We start from the raw sequence: 20,527 nt of genomic DNA, 5'->3' as shown, positions 1-20,527 counted from the left end.
ACCTGGTGGCGTGAGAGGTAAACGATATTTGTAGTTGACCAGACTCGGCCATGGAGGCGACATTATAACTTTGTGGAGGGATGCCCGCTTGCAATCACTAGAGATATTATTAGTCGTAGTAGTAGTAGTAGTGGTGGTGGTGGTGGTGGTGGTTTTATCAAATACAGATCTAGCAAGGGTGCTAGATCTGTATTTGATATAAACCTACAGCATTTTAAAAGTCAACTCTGCACATATCAGCTGATTAAAAAAAACAAGATTAAAAAATAATTAACAATGTAGAAGGCTACAAATAAATCCATGATGCGGTTTTAGCCTTTTTCGTTAGTGGTCGTTTGCCACGATATTTTGAATTAAAAAAGTTATTCCGAGTTTCCTTAATGGCCTATTACGATAAATGGCCACTAGGGGGCATTGGATCTTAACGTGAGGTCACAAATTAGGCTAAACATACAAGAGGAAAAATTACCTTGTTATCGACAATATTTGCTTGTGAACTGCCCAAAAGCTTTATTTTCTTTTTTATTCTTCAGTGGGGTTTCAATGCCAATATTTTATCGCTTCGTAATATATATTTCTTAGATTGTTGAGTTTCCTAACGTCTGTATTCCTTCTGCGTCATTCGCCTGATTAAGCCGTCAAATATGTGTAGTTTAGTAGGTTATATTTCTTTATCTTTGCTGAGAGCAAAAAAATAAAACTACACTTGTTTTTCCAAGAAGAAAAGCTACGCCAACAACGAAAGTGCTTCCGAATCTCCGCCCCTCGTAAATCACATGACTCATGGGATCAAAAAAATACCGGCTCACACCAACCCCCGGGGCGAAGCCGATATATCCGGGAGCACCTAAAGGCAGCAGTGGCAGTCAGACGTCTGGCGGTACCTTCACGTCGCTCCAACAGAACAAAGACCTGCGACAGAAATAAATATGAAACTTACCGGAGATGTTATAACAGCGACGGTGACATTTACTCTTCTCTTGAGCCTGGTCCCAGTCAGAGGTAAGTCCGGTTTCTAAATCACAGGCACGCAGCCCGTTTAGTCGGATTTGAATGGAGTGTCACTGTTTTTGTTTCGTTGTTTATGTTGTGTATCGAGACAGACTATTTTGACTTTTTGAAGAGGCAAGACTACTAACTCAGATTTGCTATCCTTCTAATTCCGTTGTATTCCTCAAGCTTCTTTCTGTCCCTCATTCGGCCGGAGTGCTGTGCTTTCTCCCGTGATACGAGGAAAAAGTTGTGACTTGAATGACAACTAGGAATCAAGTGAGGCGAGTTGCTGACAAGTTGTGGATACTTTGGCTGCAACTTTTGGCACAATTTCAAAGAATCACAATTTACCCTCGGGCTGTATTGAAATATTATTGAGTGTCTAAAACCAATTTAAAGAACAGGAAAAAGAAAATAAATGAGTGTTTACAGTACATGTGAAACTTTTGTTACACAGTTTGAATACACAGTCAGAATGATTTCCCTTAAAAACAACAACAACAACAACAAAAAAACATGTCGTTATTTGTAGGTTGAAAATGTAATGATGTTTTATCTTCTAAACTGTGTTGTGCCAACATTTAAATGTATGTGATAGAGGTTAGGAGGCTTCAGTGATCAGTGTGGCAGATGGAGAGGTAAATAACACCATATGTTCTCCTGTTGCCCACAGCTGTATACACACACACACACACACACACACACACACACACACACACACACACACACTGAGGTCATCTGCCTGCCAACAGGAGCATTAGCATCTTGGAGTCATAGCAGGGTTTCTGACCTCAAGCTACCTGTCTGGGTGCTGTTTATGTTTCTGCCACATGCCCACCTGTCAGTCAGGTGTGCTGCGTGCCCTGAGCCACCTGTTCAATGGTGCAACCATCATGTTGTGTAACTGCTCATTCCCCAAAACAGTTACATGCATCTGTGCACCCAGGGTAATCCTGCAAGCTCTTAATCCTCCACCTAGACGCATTCTGTTGTCTGTGGGAGCTGCTTGCAAATGCAGCGCTGCTAATCTAATGGAAATTGTCGAGGATAATCAATAGGCAAGAATTGCTTTAGCAGCTATGGAATATGTAGCACCAACTGCTCTAGCGGCCTGTTTCTATGTTTAAAGAAATAGCTTATTCAATACAAGATTAAAAAAAAAGAAAGTTTCATGCTACTTTTATTGTAATAATTTTAAGGCAGATGTTTACTGGCCCTCCATGGAAGCTTTTATATTAAAGTTATATTTAGAGTTTTGTTCTAATACCATGGAGAAATCAGATTTTCTTGTTTGTTTAATTTGTTTTTTTTTCCCTCACGTTTGTCTCGGCTGATTCTTAACAACCGGAATAACAAATCCAGTTTGTTCAATCATCCTTGATTTGGCGGCCGCTCACTGTCTTGGCAAGAAGATAAGAATCCGCAACAGAAAACAGAAAAGGGACTGTCTAAGTTTTAAAATCCTTATTTTTCACCCTGGACAGTTCCCACCAAGCAGCATGGGTCATTGCAATCACCACAGCAGTGCTCCACTGCAAGAAAGAACAGGGAGAGCCTAATATAAAGTGCACTCCCAGTATTTTTTCCTGCTCTGAGGCAGCCTCTAAACTGGCCCTGACGTGGTAACTGATGAGTCAATCCGGTTGGGTCAATAATCTCTTTTAAAAGGATTATGAGGTTGAGGTTTTCTCATTTTTGAGGCTGTGGTGTGACTCATAAATCTGTGCTCTGCCACGCCCACTGGAGGCATTTCATTTTGATGAGCCAGCAACACTGTGTGTGTGTGTGTGTGTGTGTGTGTGTGTGTGTGTGTGTGTGTGTGTGTGTGTGTGTGTGTGTGTGTGTGTGTGTGTGTGAATACCGTGTGCTCTTACTGCTGGAGCTGCACCAGCACCATCATTCAAAACACTCTGGCCAGACATCAGCGTGATGCTCACTGTGTTTTGTTGTCTCCCTTAGTGTCACTCATCCCTGGAAAACACATTTATTTGAAGCAAAAAACATGTTATGAACTATGGGTGTTGAAACAAACCATTGAGTTGCAGGTAGAAAAAGGCTGTGTTGTGTGTTTGTAGGAGTCCAGACCTATAATGTGTCCCAGACCAAAAGTTCTGATGTGTCAGGTTGTATTTGGTGTCTGTGGTCCTTTTTCTCTTAATGAAGATGCTGAATTCACTCCTGTTTCCAAAGTGAGTGGGTGTTTGTTTAGCTCAGTCGACACGAGATGCACGACCGAGAGATCAAACTCAACAATGACAGGAGCTTAAGATTGGGTTAGGGTTGTAGCTGCACTGAAAAGCACACATTATGGATGGATTGATCTGCATGAACAGCAGTTGTATTGAACTGTGAACTTGGATTCCACTCTTTTCCACTGCACTCACAATCAGCAATGTGACTTCTTTTTCCCCAGGTGACTACTGTGAGGTGAATGTCTGCCACAATGGGGGAACATGTGTGACGGGAATCGGGGACGATCCTTTTATCTGCATCTGTGCAGATGGCTTCGGTGGAGACACCTGCAACCTGACCGAGACGGGTACGTGACAGAGGATGCTTTTTTTTTTTTTACTTGTTTTTTTTTTTTTTTCTATCATTCTTACTGTCTACTTACTTCTTTCTTGTTGCTGTTTTCTCAGGGCCCTGCAGCCCAAACCCCTGCAAGAACGACGGATTGTGTGAGGTGGTGACACCGACCCGACGAGGGGATGTTTTCAACGAGTACATCTGCAAGTGCCAGCCAGGCTTCGAGGGGGTGCACTGCCAGACCAGTAAGTTCCCTCTGGAAGAGCTGCTGGTCTGCTTGTTCATGGAACAGTCCGAATAAAGAAACAAATCACATGGTCGAAATCAAATATTACATTAGAAAAGATAGTTAAAGCATGTATGTGAAGGAAATATGAGGGCATTTTAGGATAGAATTGTAAAGATTGTAGTGATAAAAAGAGGTTCTTCTGTCACATCATTGAGTTTGGTTTTATTTTAGTTTTATTACTCTAACTAATAACGACTGTGTTTTCCATGTCGTTATTTCATCTGCTCTGCTCCCTTTTGATTTGTGAGTGTTGTAGATTCATTTTATGAAATAAACTGAAATAAAACTTACTCTCAGATAATTTTATAGTTTAATAGTGACTTTAGTACAGGTGCATGCTCTAAGCTTTGCATGCTTTAAACTTTAGTACATGTGAAGTGCTCTAAGCAACACCAAGTGTAGCCATGTAACCTGTTGTCAAAGTGATTTCAATACATGAATGTCTCCAGTTCCATACAAAAGCAGGCTAATAGATTTAGCAGCACTGTTTCCTTTGCTTTGCGCAGATTCCTCCACTAGTGTGAACACGGGAGGTTTTTCCATCCTGTCATCGAGCCATGAGCAGCGTGAGAGACACTCACTCCACTCAGCAGCTCCATGAAAGGACCTCATTCAGGCCTCCTTCCTTATTCTGTCGCCCTAATTGGAAAAAGAGGGGTCCAAGTCTCTTAGCATGCCTCCCACATCGTTTGTCCTTGAGCTTGGCCGTCTCAGAGGAGGAATTTTTTGATAGTGAATTCCATCACATTCCCCTAAAGTAAAGACCAAACCCACTTGGAGTAGCTGCAGAAGTTCAGATTTGTTTGTGTTTAAAAAAAAAAAAACATAGGTTAGTGTGGGAATGCTATTAAAATTCTGTAGAGTAAAAATAGCATTTTGTAATTATTATGATTTGACCTCCGTGATTTTAAAGAGAAAATTCAGAGCTTTCTACAAATGACAGATTTACTGCATAATTACAGTGTAAAAATATATACTGATCTCTGAAGACTTTGACTCATGCTCATGACATGATATTTTTTTGTGAATGAGCAGTTGGGCCCAAAGACCACAGCCTGACCACCAATTGTAGTGTTTGCGCAGTTTGGTCGTCTCCTCCCTGGCATTTCCTACTTTTGAATCGTTTGGACGTCACGAGTTGGATGTGTGTTGAGGTGCTGAGATGAGGTGGAATCTCCACCATATTTTATGTTGAGCAGAGTGACAAAACCTTGTTGTGGAAACCAGGGAAGTTGTGTCAACAGACAGTATGAGAGTTTTCAAAGGGATTGACAGGGTTGCCTTCTTTACAACTTAATCATCAAGTAACCCAAGAAGAGGTTGGAAAAACAAGAGAGTCAGACTGCCTTAATCTCACTTAAGTCTGTGTTTATTTGGCATGCCTTTATGCCAGCATCTTACCAACACATAACAAAATAGTCCCAGAGAAAATCTACGGGACAATTTTTCTTACAATTGCTTTGTCAATAAGACCACCTGCCTCTCAGTTTTGTTTGCCACGTGTCTTTTCGTATTGTCACAGATATGGAGGCGTCTGTTTCCACGTTATTAGCAATCCTCTTAGGGTTTACGGGAACAAGAAGCAAAAAGACCTGCGTGCTGTTACGTCAAACTGTCATGTGCTTTGGCTTCTGTGGTTAGAACAGTTTTGTATATGGGAAACATGTCACGCTCAGAAAACACAGAAAAAGCTCTTTTTTTTTTCCAAGGAGGAAAAGTTGAGCAGTTCAGCGTCAAGTCTTTTGTGTTTTCATGTGCTGCAGTGTTTCACATCCAGGTTAGCTTCGGTAAAGAAAGACAATATAAATCTGTATTTCAAAGCAGGCCAAAGGTGTCACTTAATTGGGCAGTCATAGAATAGAATAGAATAGAATAGAATAGAAAAGAACTTCCCCAAGAGGGAAATCCATGTTGTTACGGCAGCAAGACAAACACAAGACAGAAGAGTGTCAGTGTTTGTGTGCCAATACCAATGACACCATCAACAGCAACACCGGCAGTCATAATATATGGCTAAATAGCTGTCATTACTAATGGATGTAAAGCTGAATAGCTGTCATTAGTATTGATCCAGTTGCAGGTTCTCATTGACGGTCGATGTTGTGATGATTTGCGGTTGTTGTTTTGTTTTGTTTTTCAAATCCCCCAAACCACTGGATTTAGCGTTCTCCCGTCCAGTTGATTTAAAACAATCAGTCAATTTGGCAAATAAGAGTTGCTTCAGTTCAAGCTCTGTTTGTGTGTCACCTTGTGGAGGCTCAGGATCATTACATGAGTGGTGGTCAGACCACTGGAAGAACATTGTACCTGATGATGATGATTATCAATAGTTGCCTAACAAGAGACTCAATAAATGTATCATCTGTGTGAAGGGAACATTGAGTCCGCATGTTGATGAGTGCAGGTGTTAAAATTAGGAGCTCAGGTAAACGTGAACGGTTTTTTTTAATTGAAACTCAAAAGTTTTTTTTCACAAAGTTTTTGGTTTCCTGCAGATGTGAACGACTGCGCCGTGCAGCCCTGCAGCAACGGAGGTGTGTGTCGAGATCTGGATGGAGACTACAGCTGTCAGTGTCCGTCTCCGTATGTGGGAAAGCAGTGCCAGCTACGTATGTACCCTCACGCATTCTTTTTTTTTAATCTGTGAAGCTATGTGCATCTTGTGCAAACCATCTGAAATTAGTTTTAAAACGGATTATACCTAAATACTTATCACAGATGCAATTTTGTATTTGCTAGTATATTCACACATTTTACTAGTATTTTATATAAGGGTTTGTCTGTCAGAGATTTATTTCAGTTGTATCAAGTTTTTTATGCACAGTATTTGCATTAAACAATTAATGGCTTTGGATTCTTCAATTGGTAGTTGTTATGTTTATACTTTTTACAACGTGGCTATTTGTGTGACCCAGCATGTAATAGTTGTAATAATGTGGCTAGAGCGCACTCTGCTGGACAAATGATATAACGACAAAATGTCTTGATATTCTTGATAGACGAAGCCCTTAATAAAGCTTTTAATTCACGAAATATGACTTTACATGAATATGAATTGTGCGTCATCATAACATGAGTTAATTCTATTCCACCTGTGATGACAGTTTAATGTCCGTCCCGCAGGTTGTATCTCTCTGTTGGGGATGGAAGGTGGTGCCATTGCCGAGTCACAAATTTCAGCTTCCTCTGTGCACTTTGCAATTCTGGGTCTTCAGCGTTGGCGCCCCGAGCTGGCTCGTCTCAACAACCAAGGCATTGTCAACGCTTGGACGTCAGCCAGCCATGACAGGAACCCCTGGATTGAGGTAAGAGAACCAATACTGTGGACTTGTCTACATTACTTGTCTTGTCTTGTCTACATTACTTGACTTGTCTACTTACTGTGCACTGGTCATTGGAATTGTTGTGAGAAGTGTGAATCACACTTTAATGGTTCACTTTTGTTTTTTAATAAACAGATAAATATGCAGAAGAAGATGCGTCTGACAGGAATCATCACTCAGGGTGCCAGTCGCATGGGCGCGGCCGAGTACATCAAGGCCTTTAAAGTGGCGAGTAGCCTCGATGGGAATGTGTACACTACTTTCAGGGTGGAGGGCCAGTGGAGAGACAAGGTAGGAAGACTTTGTTGACATGATCTCAAGCGGCAGATCTCACTCTGTCCCCACTTCCTGAGCTTGGTCCCACGTCCGTGTGCTGCAGGTTTTCCATGGGAACACAGATAACGACAGCACAAAGACCAACCTGTTTGACCCGCCCATCATCGCCCAGTTCATCCGCATCATCCCTGTGATCTGCCGCAGGGCGTGCACGCTGCGTATGGAGCTGGTCGGATGTGAGCTCAACGGTAAATACACAAGTAGTATTGTGTGTGGTTTTAACGTTATCACATAAACATTAAAATCAGTAGAAAAAAAAAATCTGTACGAACGGTAATAGGACACTGATTTTGTATACAGCCTCCAAAACTTGTGAAAGTCTAGAGCAGTGTTTTTCAACCACCTTTTGAGCCACAACATTTTTTTTCACATTGAAAAGCCAAAAGAGGTTGTACACCCTCTGGTGGTGGGCTACAGTATTACTTTTTTTAAGCTCCCTCATGAACCAAACTGTTGAAATCACAGCCAGATTTCACATCCACAAAACAAATATATAACAAAAGATGATGTCAATCCAATCAATTTGGCTTAAATCCCTATTTACTACAACTGCTTCAGAAGCTACTACTTAGTTGCAACAGTAAATAATGACATGACGGTGGAGCATGTGAAAGATTTCTTCACTCTGCCACAGAGGTGCATGCTTTGCTGCTTGGGGCCTTTTCTCTTCAACTTGCTCAGTTCTTGGTGCCTTTCTGACTTTATTTTTGTGCGTGAATGAGGAGGTGAAAGTCTTTCTGTCTTTTCTGTGGGTGCATTCATTTTCCCCTCTGTCTCTTTCTCTTCCTGGCTTGGGTTCTCCCTCTCCCCGTCCTCCCATCTGCTTGCCATTCACAGTAAATTCAAACACGACAGGTTGCTCCGAGCCTTTGGGAATGAAGTCTCGGCTCATCTCTGACGGGAAGATCACAGCCTCCAGCTCTTACCGCACGTGGGGTATTGACACGTTCACATGGCACCCTCAGTTTGCCCGACTGGACAAACAGGGAAAGACCAACGCCTGGTCTCCTGCACAGAACAGCCGCTCAGAGTGGATCCAGGTTGGAGACTGTGGCACTCAAGTGCCAAAATGTCAGTGTTGGCTTTGAAAAATTTGTTATTTAAAGTGCTTTTCCTACAGGTTGATCTGGAGAAGACAAAGCGCCTCACAGGCATTGTCACTCAGGGTGCCAAGGACTTTGGAGTGGTGCAGTTTGTCTCTGTGTTTAAGATCGCTTACAGCGACGATGGAGAGTCGTGGTCAACTGTGAAGGAGGACGACACTGGCAATGAAAAGGTCAGACAAGCGTAAATACAAAAAGGTCACAATTTTTAAAAAGAAATCCGTAAATTATGTAATTATTATATATATATATATATATATATATATATATATATATATATATATATATACATATTGTATAAATTCTTATGTTCCTCTGTTTTATGAAGAGATGCATTTTTAGTACCTCTTTGAAATGAGGAAATTCCGCTTTCTGCTACTGAAAAGTCCCAATAAAAGTGTAAGACTGGCTTTGATGTTTTTTTTTACGGGGCTCAGAGCCTGTGGCACCACAAGATAATGGTGCTTCCTGGGGCTGTTGTCTGGATGCCTGAATGTGTGGGTGGGGCTGCCAAGAGGTTGTAATCATTTCAGGGAGGGAAAACTCCTCCGTCTAATTGACCGCAGTTGAAGGAAGCAAGCGTCACGACGCCGTGTCGCTCGACTTTTGGTTTCTGGTCTTCCTCCATCCTTTTGCACTGTCCCAAAACTTATTTTCACTCAAACAACGATTTTCTTTTTTTGCAGCTTTTCCAGGGCAACGTCGACAACAACACCCATAAGAAGAATGTCTTTGAGCCGCCGTTCTACGCCAGATACGTGCGCGTGCTCCCCTGGGAGTGGCACGAGCGCATTACTCTGCGCATGGAGCTGCTGGGCTGCGACGACTAGATGATGACAAGACTGGCCGTGCTAACAGTGCTTCGTTTCCTTCAACCCCAGCAGAGAAGCAGAGGGTCTTCTGTTCCCACCACCGTTTGTGTCTTTGCAATGAGATCTGGCCAACTGCTGGAACTGTAACACATGAAAGCACTTTCTTAGTCTGGGTTTCTAATGTGTTTGTTTAGAAAAAAAAATGAATGAAAGGAAACATAACTAAAAAAAAAGAGAGAAAACTATCAAATCTCCATAAGTGAAATTGAGTGGCATTCATTATACATCAAATAATGCTGACTAGCCCTCCTATAGTGCTCCTTCTTGAATGTAGTTTCCTTTTTCCTGAGTCTGGAGACTTGATTATAGTGCTCAGCACCTCTTCAAAACTTTTTGGTACTTTGGAACCACCCTGCTATTCCTTGTGGTTTTACAGTTGTTAGTGAATGACAAATACTCATTAGCCAGCATCATTTACCTTCTCTTTACCAACTCAGTCAGCAGCTAGTGTTTTGACTAAGGGCCAGTGCAATATGGACAATTTGGTTTTATTCACAACTGTTGCGGAAGAGCGGCAGAGGCAAGATGGCTGACAATATAAAAGTAAAACCCATCTAATTTGATAACAGCCATCAATCAGCTCAACAATAAATTTAATAAAACAAACCAGATATGTTAACAGGTTTATTCTCTTCATATATAATAAAATTGTATGTAATTTAATCCTTTTTGCTATCATTTTGAAATATTTTGAACGATGTGTAGAAAAGAGTTTTGAAATGTTTTTTCTATTAATTGCTGGTCTTTAACTGAGATGTTTATTAAAAATTAAAAGTGATCTTTTGGTCTGTTTTCTTTTAAATCGTTAAAACTGCTTAATACATGGTGGCATGTTTACTGAAGAACATATAAGACAGACAATCATTAGGCACTATGCACACTGTTCTGCCAAACTGTGTAGTATTTGTTTCTAATAAAAAAAAAATAAAAAAAAAACATTATAAGAAAAAGCTAGAATATGGCCCATGTTGTTGTGGTTTGAAGTTTGTGTAGAAACTGTCCCATCCATACCTGGTCCCCCCATGCTGAGCTGTTGTGCCATGACCTGCTGTTCACATGTGTAATTACATCCTGTTAGCCACTCATCTGCCATCGGCTCACAGGCCTGGTATGTTTGGCTCCTGGCAACCGCTTTCATCTCCATGAAGTGACTGCTGCAGTACAGAGACACAGTAAACGGTCCACAGAGACATGGCGTGACGATGGATGTGTGTGCTCATTTTTAAACAAAACCTAAATCAACGAGAAAACACAGGACAGGTGGATTGTGTGGAGACTTTTGTTTTTAAGGTCGGACAGCTTCGGTGTGAGGCTTTTTGAACGGCAATGTTGTGCGCCGCTCTGTAACTTTTGCTAAGGTGTTGGGAACAACAATGTATAGGAGTGACTACTTAAGCGTTGCCAACTCTTATTCAAAAAATAAAGAAGGTCGGGGCCATGACCATCACAGGCCAGTGGCCCACCAGTCGTGGTAAATCATAATTTCAAATAGGGTTTAAAAAAAAAAAAAAAAGCATATGGTTCACATAGTTTGAACTGCTTTGTTCCCAATACACATTAGAAAAAAGATGAATGTTTAAATTGGAATTAAATATTTTAACTGAACATGTTTTTACAGAACAATCAATAAAGTGCAGGATGGATGGCTTTTTACAAAGGAATTAAAAGGAATAAAGCTGAAAAGAAGAAGTGATCCTGATTCATAGCCTACTCTGCGCAAGCTATATGCAGCCAGTACGCAGTTGTTGTGAATGCGTTGCGCAATGGTATCGGCTTTGGTTTAGTTTTTGTGGTCCCATGCATATGGAACCCTGCATGGCTCATACTTCTGAATTTGATTGTGTTTTTTTCCCCCCCTGGGGGCCGGGAGGGGTTAGAAAATCTCGAGTGTTTTCAGTAGAACCGTCGAAACACCAGAAAACGTGTGCTTTGCATTGGTAGCATCCCCGCCTCCCTCCAACACAGGTGAGCTGCTCGGCCCTGCACTCTGCTCAGTCGGCGGAGAGACGGCACAGCAGTCCGCCACTCGTGCAGCTATCAGGACGGTTGTCACTTCCAGTCGGGAACAGATGACATTGCTTCTCCAGGTGAAAAAAGAAGACTCGCACAGGAATTGTCCCCTCGTTGTCTTGATCGCTTGGATCTTCGCCCGTCGTCGTAGACTTGAATTTAGATTTTGTTTTTAAGAGTCACCGATTCCTGCTCTTTCGATCTCAGTATCAAACTTTTCCTACGGGTGATAATTTACACGACGGAGGAAGAATATCAGTGAGGTTAAAGGTGAGTAAAAAGACATTAATAACTTGGCTACACTCTACCCTTTTACACATTAGCCCCACATTTACTGAGATCCCAAAGTTTACTTAATTCTAGATTTCTATTTGATCTATTTTCTGTATCTGTATTGTATTATCTGAATATGTAAAACATGTCACATTTCGGTATAGGAGGAGAGCTCTCTGCTGACTTTAAATCAAGATTTACCCGTTATTCATTGTGAGTAAAACCATAAACAAAAACAACATCTGAGAGGTAATCCAAATAATAAATATCTCTTTTGATATATTATTGGACATAATGATGTGATGTTTAAACGGCATTATGACGCCTCCCCCCCGTATTTATCCAGAAACTTGGGAACCTTGTTCAATACTGCCATCTACTGCTACTTATCTGTCACAACATCTACTTAATCCAAGTCAGTTTTTCATGCTGAGGATCGTTTTGACAACGCCGAGGAATTCTCGGATTTCTGTCCGCAGTCAAAATGCTGATGATCAACAGGAGGGAGGTTTACTGTCTCCAGCTGCTGCTGCTGTTGGGGACTCATCTCGTTCTATCAAGCTCAGCTTCAATTCCTACCACGGTCCCCGATGACTTCTTATACCACAACTTCCTTCAGAGAAGTGAAAGCAAAGAAGGTATGAACATCCAGGATGCTACTCTTAATGGGTTCTCCAGCTTCCTCCCTCACTCCAAAACCATGCATGTGAAGTGAATTGGAAAATTGTCCATAGGTGTGGATGTGAGTGCGTGAGTTGTTTGCCCTGATGATAAACCTTCATCCTATGACAGCTGGGAGAGGCTCCAACAGACCCCCATGACCCTGAGTGCAAGAAGAAGTGGGTATTGTAAATGGATGGATGGATGGATGGATGGATGATGGATGGATGGATGGATATGTGATATGTATACATCACTGAACTGTCAGTGCTCATCTCACACTCCCACATAACCCCAACTCCATCCTTCACTTAAAACTTGTTTTCTTCACTTCTGACTGTGTTCCTTCCCTCTAGTTAAAGGTGGCGGTGAGAAGCTTCATGTGGACTCTGCTCAGTCCTTGGTGACTGCAGACAGAGATGGAAACAGCACTCTGCCGTGCACATTCTGGTATGAGCCTGCGTTTGGCTCGCCCAGAGAGGTCAGGGTCAAGTGGTCCTGGCTGCCCCCTACTGGTGAAGTTGAGATGGACGTTTTGGTGGCCATTGGCTCCCGCAGTCGCACCTTGGGGGAATTCAGGTTGGTGGAAAGCCGTGTGCGAGATAGATTGGGCTTTCAGGGGGTCACATGGGTTAATCAGGGGGGTCCTGTACTTCACAAAGTGGTGGAAAATCAAATATTAATCTAAACCTAGTGGGCACTGTGTGTGTTATTAGACTGTGAGGGTCTGCCTGAAATTAAAATGAACTCTCATGTGCTTCTTCCACCACGGTCAGGGGTCGTGTGCATCTCAGACAGGATTTCCCAGGAGACGCTGCGCTCGTCATGACTGACCTGCGGTTGAACGACACAGGCCGCTACCGCTGTGAGGTGGTGGATGGACTGGAAGACAAGAGCACCTCAGTTTTCCTGGATTTGTACGGTGGGCCTAGATGATGTCTATCCTCACTCACACACATAGGGCAAAGGCAGGGTGACACCCTGGACAAGTGGCCACTTTATTCGGGCCACATAGAGTCAAACAACCATTTACACTCACACTTACACTCACACCTACAGACAATTTAGAGTTCCCAATTCCCCTCACATGCATGTTTTTGGAATGTAGCATTTTCTGTATGAATATATTAAAATCCCTTTGAAAGAATAAACTGCCTACAAAGCTGCGAGTCTGCGACCCAAAAGTGGGTTGCAACCCACCAGTTGAGAAACTCTGGAGTTAACCATATCTCTTTTAAGAGACAAAACACCAGAGCACTTATTTCAATGCTACCCCTGCACCCAGGCGTGGTGTTCCCCTATCAGCACCCTCGTGGCCGCTACCAGCTGAGCTTCCTAGGAGCCCAGCAGGCCTGCGAGGAGCAGGACGCCACCGTGGCCACCTTTGCACAGCTCCACCAGTCCTGGAAGGAGGGCATGAACTGGTGCAATGCTGGTTGGCTGGCTGACGGGACAGTCCAGTACCCCATCACCCAGCCCCGGGTGACCTGTGGTGGTCACAGCCGCGGCCCAGGAGTCCGGAGCTATGGCAGCCGTCACCGACACCTTCATCGATACGACGTCTTCTGCTTCTCTTCATCGTTGAGAGGTGAGGTGGCCCCACTCTGGGCGAGCGGACGCAGAAACTCGGTGAATAAAATTACGATAAGGTGATTGGGAAAGAAGTGGAGAGGTTCCAGATGTCAGTGTTATACAATGAGTTTGATCCCTAAACAGCTCCCCATGTCAGGGTGTATATAATCTTACATTTCACTGCACAATCTTTGAGCATGTGACAAATAAAAGTTCTTGAACCTTGAATCTTTTGTTAAATCTACTGATGGAAGAATTTAGCCAAACTGTAGTTAATTAGATTAGTGTCATTTGCTTAAAACTACGAAAGAACCGATAAATAAAAAATAATGTTTAGTGCCACAGTATTATTTTGAATCATCATCATCATCGTCATTATCTTAAACTGTTTCTAACACTTTTCCCCAGGCAAAGTCTTCTATCTGCAGCCCTCACACAAGATGACTCTGCCGGAGGCCCAGCTTACCTGTCAGGAGTCCGGGGCAGAGATCGCCAAAGTGGGCCAGCTTTACTCTGCCTGGAGGTTTGCAGGGCTGGACCACTGCGAGGCTGGCTGGCTGGCCGATGGCAGCGTTCGCTACGCCATCAGCAGGCCACGAACCAACTGCGGCCCTCCTGAGCCGGGAGTGCGGAGCTTTGGCTTCCCGCCTCCTCAACAAAAGCATGGGGTTTACTGCTACAAGCCTGACATTGACAGAGAGTAGATTTCACTTTTCTGCGCTGGCAGAAGTGTGACGTTGATTGCTTGCATTTAAGTGACAGATTTGACACCATATTGTATTGCAGAAGTCAAATCTGATCCAGTTGTTTTTTTTCTGACACACAAAAAACAAGGGAAAACAGTTTTGTGATTGCAAATGAATTTGCAAATACTAAACAATACCACATTGATATGCAATATTTTTATGTAGAAAGAACTGAGGCACAATGTTTAACGATTAAAAATAAGGTGTCTGCAAAGTACATTGATATATTAATTAAGAATCAAAACCATTTTTGGCTCTGTATGAACCAGTTAAATTTGTTTGTTTGTTTTTGCGAGTCTACTATTCAGGCATTTAAATTTACTAGACAGCATAATGATGAATGAAGTACTTGTCTGTTATTAAAGTCTTTGTAAAATGTCCCTGTCTCAGAAAACAACGTTCAAATACTCACAAATTTTAACTTTACAGATTTACATGTTATATCTGCATTATAAAAATTGTTTCAGTATATAAAATAAAAATATGCTGCAAATCAAAATGCTCTTTACACACTATACATTTGGAAAGACACAAGCAGTCAAGAGAAGTGGGGCGTCCCAGCTTGGGGCGTCCCAGCTTGTGACGCACACACGTGTTGCTTCATATTCATAGAATATAGAGTCAGCAGTCTTTAAATATCTAAAAAGACATAAACAGATTTGGTACTACCAACAAGTGTGCTTGCAACATGTATGATTTCGGTCATACTTAACACTGTTACTCGAAACAGCCTTTTAAACAGATCTGACAGTGAACCATCTGTTACTCAAACTCTGCTTCAAAAAGAATTCTCTCAATTTTCATCCGAACCTCTGTCTTTTTCTGAGGGGGCAATTTCTTAAATGTTTTGACAAGGTTCATAAAATAGTATTCATCACAGTCCTGTTCAATGTTGGTCTGGACACTTTGGTCACATGTAGGTGGTTTTAGATTTGTTTCCTTTTTTAATTCATCTCGGACGCCACATTCCTGTGGAGACTTAGGGCTGATATGTTTCCCGAGCTGGCTGCTGCTGTCTTCTGTTGGTGTGATGGGTTGATCTTCATGGTCACTCTCACTCTTCTGTAAGGGACACAGGAACTGTTTCAGACATACACAGCAGGTGTTTCAATTCAGATCTAATGAAAGAAGCAGGTGGGTTTTCCTTCATAGGTGAAAGTGGTCTTAATTCACTGACAATCCTAATTTGCATGCATGTATTATTCCATTTACATTGCATGGATTAAAGCAATGGAGAGATACAACAGAAGTGACAAAAAAAAAGGCTTATAAAAGAAAAAACAACTCAAGAGAATTTTACCATTTATTTTCTAAAGCCAACAACATTACCCCAAATGAAATGAGTTCCATTCTAAGGACCATTGTTAGTGTTCAGATTGTTAGAATAACTGCTCATGCTTTGGTCCCATTGGTTTTAAGATGAAAAGAGAAGCCAATTGACTCATACAGGCTTCTAAGTTACCATGAAATACTGCACTATAAGATGTAAAGCCAATAATATACACACAGTATCAGAGTTAATGTAAACAGTCAGCATTAGAAACGGAACAGTGTTTACCACGTTGGTATAATCCTCTTCTACTTTGACAGTAATGACTTCAGGTTCAACACAAGACATGTTGACTGTTAGGGGCTGGAGGCATTCTCTCGTTGGTAGCTGGCCACCAGGTGGCAGTGTCCCCATAGAAAAGACATTTAAACACAGAGAAAATAAATATTCCTAGATGTCTGAAACAGAGCTATTTGAAGAATTTAAATATAAAACTTATTTGAGTTATTTTACACTTTTATTGATTCCTACATAATTTCAAGTGTGTTCATGCAAGTTTTCAGTGAGAAACTGCGATGTCAATAGTCATAAAAATGAAAGAAAAGACATGAAATTAATAGGACGTGTCCAAACTTTTTATTGGTAGTGTATGTGTACAACTGCATTTTCCTAGTGTGGCAGTCAGCTAGCTAGTTGTTGGACAGAGCAGCAGTCCGGGTGATAAAAACAAACTTAAGTGGCAGATGAACGGATAGATGAAAAGAAAATTCTCAATAGAAAAGTGCCTCAGAACACTTACACAATTCAGATACACCCAGACGTTTTCTGTGCATGCTAGACAGCAACATGGTAGAAATTGAGAGACAAGATAAGAAACATGCTGTTGGCCAAAACCCACCGTGCTGTTGATTTTGGGAACAGAATCTTCTCTGTTAATGTTTCTAATCCACTCCTGCCGCACACCTTGGTCCCGGGCTCGTCCAGGAAATGTCTGTAAGCTGTATGGTCTGAGACACGGGCACTGATCATGAAGTAATGGTTTGTGCATGTGACATTGAGTTTGTTTCCAAATCTCAAGTTTCCCACTACTGTTGGAGCAGCCAACATCAGCACAGCTTCTTACAGATTTTTTTGACATTCCTAGAAAAAACATATTGAAAGAGAAGAAATGAAGAAATGTTGATTTTTAAGGCGGGGTTTTATCCAGACACGCACATGCAGAACTCACTATTTTTTCCATATTGGTTTTACCTTCTGGCTTCAAAGTGCTCACAGTGGTAGTGCAGCTGTCATCCGTGCTATCATCCGTGTCAGACGATTGTGGTCCCTAAAAGATGAGACACAACAACATTGCGGTAAAAGTAAAAAGTATTTCGAATTTGGAGTTACAAAGGATATATTACAAAGAAATGGCATGCAAGTACAACTCCACAACAACAGATAGTACTAGAAATGGATGACTCAATGTTATGGCTTGACCTGTGCAAATCCATTCTGACAACTGAAATGTCTTTGTTTTCACCTTCCTATGGTCGTTAGGTTTATTCTCAAACACTACAGAAGTTCTACCAAATTACCAGGAAATACACAATTTGATTTCACAGTCCAGTGTGGTCATGTGGGTATTAAATGTAAATGCACTAATTCTCTGACGATAACAGTAATATTTTACACATAAGGTGCTCTTGTATTGCAACCTCTACCATTGTAATCATAATCACGTTTTTTTTTTTACCCACACTATACACTAATTGAAAATAACATTTGTGATTCAGATTATACAAGCTAAGTAAGTGTAAGTACAAAGATTGTAACAGCTGTTAGGCGTCACATGAAAAGTTAAGGAAGTTAGTATAAATCTCTACTGCTGTTTATCATTGTCACAGCTGACTTGCCCTTTGCAGTCTTATTACCACTTCACAGGTCAAACTGTGTAATACTCTTTTAGAATTTAGAAAGACTTTAAAGCATAAAATAATGACAGACTATCTGGCAAACTGCATGTAAATGCGAATTTAAAAGGTGAACGTCAGTGCAATTAATATTTTCCTTATTATAAATGCTTTGGGTTATCCGTGATTATTTAAGTTTATGGATGGTACGGGATAGGCAGGAATACGCCTTTGGCTTCAACCTACTCCTTTTTGTTTACATATTCTGATATTTCATGTTAAACCTTTTCGTTTTTATTTCTGCTTTGTTGTAACCAAAATGAAGTCATGCATTCATTCAAGTTTACCGATTCATCCATGCCCATCGTTAGTGACACAGATGAGCTTGGCGTGGCTTCAGAATTGGGACAATAGTCGTGATCAGGGTGCTGAACGTCAACGAGGCGATCCTTCGTTTCTGTTGTGTCGGTGTCTCGTTTCTCTGTCCCCTGGAGGTCATCGGTGCCTGTTGCGGAAGGAACGGTGAAGTCGTTCCACTGAAACAGCACTGGCACTGTGCCCGTTCTCAGTCGTCTACGTCCGTCAGGGTTGGTCGGCTCGATAAGGTCTGAACTTAAAAAATGTCGACTGCAGACTCTGGTGTGACTCGTGATGGTTAAGTTTTGTCCTTTTATTTTTGCCATCCACCGCTTCTGCAATTCTTGATCTTTGGGAAACGTGTGAAAACTTAAAACAGAGTTGAACCTGGCGGAAGATACACACTGCGGAACACAGCAGTGGTGCCCAGAGGTGCTGTCTTCTCGTCTTTGAAAGCACAGTTTAGCGCGTTTTGTGGCCATAACAGAAACATTAGCACACGGGCTTCGGAGAACGTACACTTAACTCGGGATAAATGCACAGAAGACCGTGTTAGTTCGTTATAAACTACAATCTGACTGGCATACAAGCATAGCGCCGCTCTATTCCTGACGGGGTACACCGGAAGTTACAAACATGAAGCAGCCATAAAATCCTCGCCGGAAATAAGACCAACCGGAAAATAATGTTTAACTTTACATTGTTTTAAAATAGCAGTAATGGCCGTAGAACAAGTTGCAAACCGTAGAGGAGGGTGGTTGCTGCCAATGTTAAGACGTGAGCGGTTATAGGGATAATTTTGAGCAGGCACATATGTGTCAACCATACTCCTTTCAATGTGGACCACAGTTGTTTGGCGCACATGTGCAGTGCATAGTTAGCAGGTAGGACGGATTCGGTGCTGTTGGTGCTTTCTGGTTACTAGCTTGGTCATTCACACAAGTCTTTCACACAAGTCAAAACGTTTAATTTAGATCGGTGTAAACCTTATTTGAGCCAAGGTACATTTTTACATTGAAAAAAAAATAATAATAATAATCCCATAGCACACCACCAACCAAAAATATTATAAAAATGACTTTTTAGCCCAAAAAAATGACAATATAGTGTCTTAATTTATTTATACTCAGTCAGTGTAAAATATGGGCCTGTTTAGAGACACAAAGTTGATATTCCGTTAGGATACAATGCCACATGCCCTTGAAATAAATCAGTTGACATCTTAGTATACCCAGGGATTCTTATTTGTTCTTCTGCGTTCGGCATTCCTGTATATTTGTTTTGACCTCTGAACAGTTGATGAACATTGCATGCCCATAAAGTAACAGATCCACTGTCTGAAACATCTTGCTGCCTTCCTGCACATCTGTATACATTTTTTGGGCAATAATTGACACTCAGAAATAAGCATAAATACATCAGAATGCACCCATTGACATAAATGCAGGCCTTTTCTGTAGTTTATAGTTTATATTATATATGTTGCAGTTTAGAGCAGTGGTGGGTTGGGCTGGTGGTGGGGGTTGCGTCTCTTTCAAAGGTGTAGTGTTGTCTTATGGTAGTAATAAAAATAAATTATTGCCAAGTGACACACAGCCACAACATTATAAGATGTGTTCTTTCACAACTTACCTGAGAACAAAGGTGCTGCATTGTGTGAGTTGGTCTGAGGATCGTTGTTGTCTGTGGCTGGGAGTGGGTGTTGCTGTTTTGAGTTCCTGGCCTTCCTGCTGAAATGCTTAAACGTCTCGAGCAGACCAGGACTCATGATGGATTGTCACGATGTTACTGTTGATACAAGAGAAGGATTTGATTTGGATATTAGCGGATATAGAGCTGTATTCTGAGTAACTTGAACAAATTTACTGACGTGACAAGACTGCATTGAAGACAAACTTCAAGCAGTTTTTAGGGCATTATCATCCATTGCCAAATGCCAAAGGCATTTCAATGGCCTAGGTCCCTATTTGCTTTTGTCAAATATATCTGTAGGTCTGGGGCTTTGTTCAGAGTCAGGAAGCTCCAAACTTTCCCCAATTACTTATTCCAAGCTAGAAAGTTGATGACATTGTCCAGATGATAAATTATATTTGATTTAGATGAATTCATAAACAAAGCATAATCTAGTTTTTATTGTATTATTTTTTTTGAATAATAGACATATCATTTTAACTGATCATCCCTTTGGTGATCATACTATTATTTGAGCAGTTGGATGTACTTGATATTAATAGCTGGTGTTCGTGTGGAAAATTTGGCCACAGTGATAATGAAACATCTTTTTCTAATTAACTCACTGCTGTCT

General features: G+C 41.5%; 3 protein-coding genes across 6 annotated transcripts; 2 read left to right on the top strand and 1 right to left on the bottom strand.

The window, feature by feature from the left end:
• Positions 1–821: 821 nt before the first annotated feature.
• LOC142903287 (lactadherin-like) lies at positions 822–10,220 on the top strand. Of its 2 annotated transcripts, none has more exons than XM_076048849.1 (10): positions 822–1,002; positions 3,407–3,532; positions 3,633–3,764; positions 6,304–6,417; positions 6,932–7,113; positions 7,267–7,422; positions 7,511–7,655; positions 8,323–8,507; positions 8,588–8,743; positions 9,257–10,220. In XM_076048849.1, the coding sequence occupies exons 1-10, from the start codon at positions 930–932 to the stop codon at positions 9,398–9,400; spliced, it is 1,413 nt and encodes a 470-aa protein (XP_075904964.1). In that variant the 5' UTR covers positions 822–929; the 3' UTR covers positions 9,401–10,220. The 2 variants fall into 2 exon arrangements, with proteins under 2 accessions (XP_075904964.1, XP_075904956.1); XM_076048841.1 differs by having other exon boundaries at positions 8,305–8,507.
• Positions 10,221–11,462: 1,242 nt separating this feature from the next.
• On the top strand, positions 11,463–14,672 carry LOC142903276 (hyaluronan and proteoglycan link protein 3-like). The gene is made up of 6 exons (XM_076048832.1): positions 11,463–11,722; positions 12,205–12,363; positions 12,742–12,964; positions 13,162–13,307; positions 13,671–13,973; positions 14,366–14,672. The coding sequence occupies exons 2-6, from the start codon at positions 12,210–12,212 to the stop codon at positions 14,659–14,661; spliced, it is 1,122 nt and encodes a 373-aa protein (XP_075904947.1). The 5' UTR covers positions 11,463–11,722; positions 12,205–12,209; the 3' UTR covers positions 14,662–14,672.
• A 21-nt stretch (positions 14,673–14,693) lies between these two features.
• LOC142903257 (uncharacterized) lies at positions 14,694–19,177 on the bottom strand. 3 transcript variants are annotated; one of them, XM_076048812.1, is made up of 5 exons: positions 18,213–19,177; positions 17,225–17,300; positions 16,872–17,113; positions 16,286–16,360; positions 14,694–15,765 (listed from the first exon to the last, which is right to left on the bottom strand). In XM_076048812.1, exons 1-5 carry the CDS (start codon positions 18,702–18,704, stop codon positions 15,466–15,468), a joined length of 1,185 nt encoding a protein of 394 aa, XP_075904927.1. In that variant the 5' UTR covers positions 18,705–19,177; the 3' UTR covers positions 14,694–15,465. The 3 variants fall into 3 exon arrangements, with proteins under 3 accessions (XP_075904927.1, XP_075904918.1, XP_075904936.1); XM_076048803.1 differs by having other exon boundaries at positions 16,262–16,360; positions 18,213–19,068; XM_076048821.1 differs by lacking the exon at positions 16,286–16,360 and having other exon boundaries at positions 18,213–19,174.
• Between the last annotated feature and the right edge of the window lie 1,350 nt (positions 19,178–20,527).

The sequence above is a fragment of the Nelusetta ayraudi genome, unplaced genomic scaffold, assembly GCF_046127955.1.
Source record: "Nelusetta ayraudi isolate G7.1 ecotype Tasmania unplaced genomic scaffold, CSIRO-AGI_Nayr_v1 ptg000005l, whole genome shotgun sequence".
In the NCBI taxonomy this organism is placed as follows: Eukaryota; Metazoa; Chordata; class Actinopteri; order Tetraodontiformes; family Monacanthidae; genus Nelusetta; species Nelusetta ayraudi.
The sequence above is the reverse complement of the archived record's forward strand: the minus strand, read 5'-3'. Positions and strand labels throughout refer to the sequence as shown.

Coding starts and splice junctions, on each gene's coding strand:
- LOC142903257 (XM_076048803.1), bottom strand. CDS start 18,704: ATGGCCACAAAACGCGCTAAACTGTGCTTTCAAAGACGAGAAGACAGC. Junction 17,114..17,224: donor GAGCACTTTGAAGCCAGAAG/GTAAAACCAATA, acceptor TGTTTTTTCTAG/GAATGTCAAAAAAATCTGTA. Junction 15,766..16,261: donor AAGAGGATTATACCAACGTG/GTAAACACTGTT, acceptor TGTCCCTTACAG/AAGAGTGAGAGTGACCATGA.
- LOC142903287 (XM_076048841.1), top strand. CDS start 930: ATGAAACTTACCGGAGATGTTATAACAGCGACGGTGACATTTACTCTT. Junction 7,423..7,510: donor AGGGCCAGTGGAGAGACAAG/GTAGGAAGACTT, acceptor CGTGTGCTGCAG/GTTTTCCATGGGAACACAGA. Junction 8,744..9,256: donor ACGACACTGGCAATGAAAAG/GTCAGACAAGCG, acceptor CTTTTTTTGCAG/CTTTTCCAGGGCAACGTCGA.
- LOC142903276 (XM_076048832.1), top strand. CDS start 12,210: ATGCTGATGATCAACAGGAGGGAGGTTTACTGTCTCCAGCTGCTGCTG. Junction 12,364..12,741: donor GAGAAGTGAAAGCAAAGAAG/GTATGAACATCC, acceptor CCTTCCCTCTAG/TTAAAGGTGGCGGTGAGAAG. Junction 13,974..14,365: donor CTTCTCTTCATCGTTGAGAG/GTGAGGTGGCCC, acceptor ACTTTTCCCCAG/GCAAAGTCTTCTATCTGCAG.